Source organism: Nanorana parkeri, unplaced genomic scaffold (genome assembly GCF_000935625.1).
Source record: "Nanorana parkeri isolate BGI_ZX_2015 unplaced genomic scaffold, ASM93562v1 scaffold1291, whole genome shotgun sequence".
Lineage (NCBI taxonomy): Eukaryota > Metazoa > Chordata > Amphibia > Anura > Dicroglossidae > Nanorana > Nanorana parkeri.
This window is the reverse complement of record NW_017307559.1, coordinates 490,346-491,274: the sequence shown is the minus strand read 5'-3', so window position 1 is coordinate 491,274 and position 929 is coordinate 490,346. Positions and strand designations below refer to the sequence as shown.

The window sequence follows — 929 nt, the reverse complement described above, 5'->3', positions numbered from 1 at the left end:
ATGCCTGCAGGAGATGAGTTATAGAGTTTCTGTTCTAGTCTGCGACTTCTGCTCCGTTGTTTGGCCTAGTTCTAAATTTAGAAGCCTCTCCACGTTTATAAATGGCTTCATCTCTTTTTCAGGGAACCTGGAAGCCGCTAATGAAGAGCTGAGAGCGGTTATTAAAAAGATCTGGAAGAGGACTAAACAGAAAATACTGGATGAGGTTATCCCGCCGCCCGAAGGTGCCAAACATAAAATGACATGATTGTTACTCTGAACCATTGCAGGCCTCAGGGGGGGAGGGAGCAGAAACTAATCGCACAACCCAATGCAAAGGCAATCTAGCACCTAAGCTTAGAAACATTGCAGGGTGGTGGATCCGTTTCAACGCATGCGAAAAATTTAAAGCTGACCTCCACTATAAGCCAATATTGTCTTCATAGAAGGGTCATGTGTATTCTTCCATAAATCTTGGTGAGCTCTGTGTATTCTTCCAGATCTGTGCAGTAATCCAGTGTGAGGAGCTTCCTGTAATGCAGACCGGTCACTGCTGCTCTCTGTCCTTGTGCAGGGTGACTGGTCTTGTCTCCGCCCCCTTCTGTAATAAAGACCGGTCACTGCTGCTCTCTCTCCTTGTGCAGGGTGACTGGTCTTGCCACCGCCCCCTCCTGTAATAAAGACTGGTCACTGCTGCCCTCTTTTCTTGTGCAGGGTGACTGGTCTTGTCTCCACCCCCCTCCAGTAATAAAGACTGGTCACTGCTGCCCTCTTTTCTTGTGCAGGGTGACTGGTCTTGTCTCCACCCCCCTCCAGTAATAAAGACTGGTCACTGCTGCCCTCTTTTCTTGTGCAGGGTGACTGGTCTTGTCTCCACCCTCCTCCAGTAATAAAGACTGGTCACTGCTGCTCTCTGTCCTTGTGCAGGGTGACTGGTCTTGTCTCCGCCC

The 929-nt window shown here is 49.3% G+C and overlaps 1 protein-coding gene across 1 annotated transcript in view; it reads left to right on the top strand.

Moving 5' to 3' along the window:
* CACNA1F (calcium voltage-gated channel subunit alpha1 F) overlaps positions 1 to 929 on the top strand; it is a gene marked incomplete at its 5' end in the record, with an annotated part of 21,695 nt that overhangs the window by 3,510 nt on the left and 17,256 nt on the right. Inside the window, one exon of the mRNA XM_018569134.1 lies at positions 123 to 224. Within this exon, the coding sequence (XP_018424636.1) occupies positions 123 to 224 (102 nt within the window). The remainder of the gene's footprint in view (positions 1 to 122; positions 225 to 929) is intronic.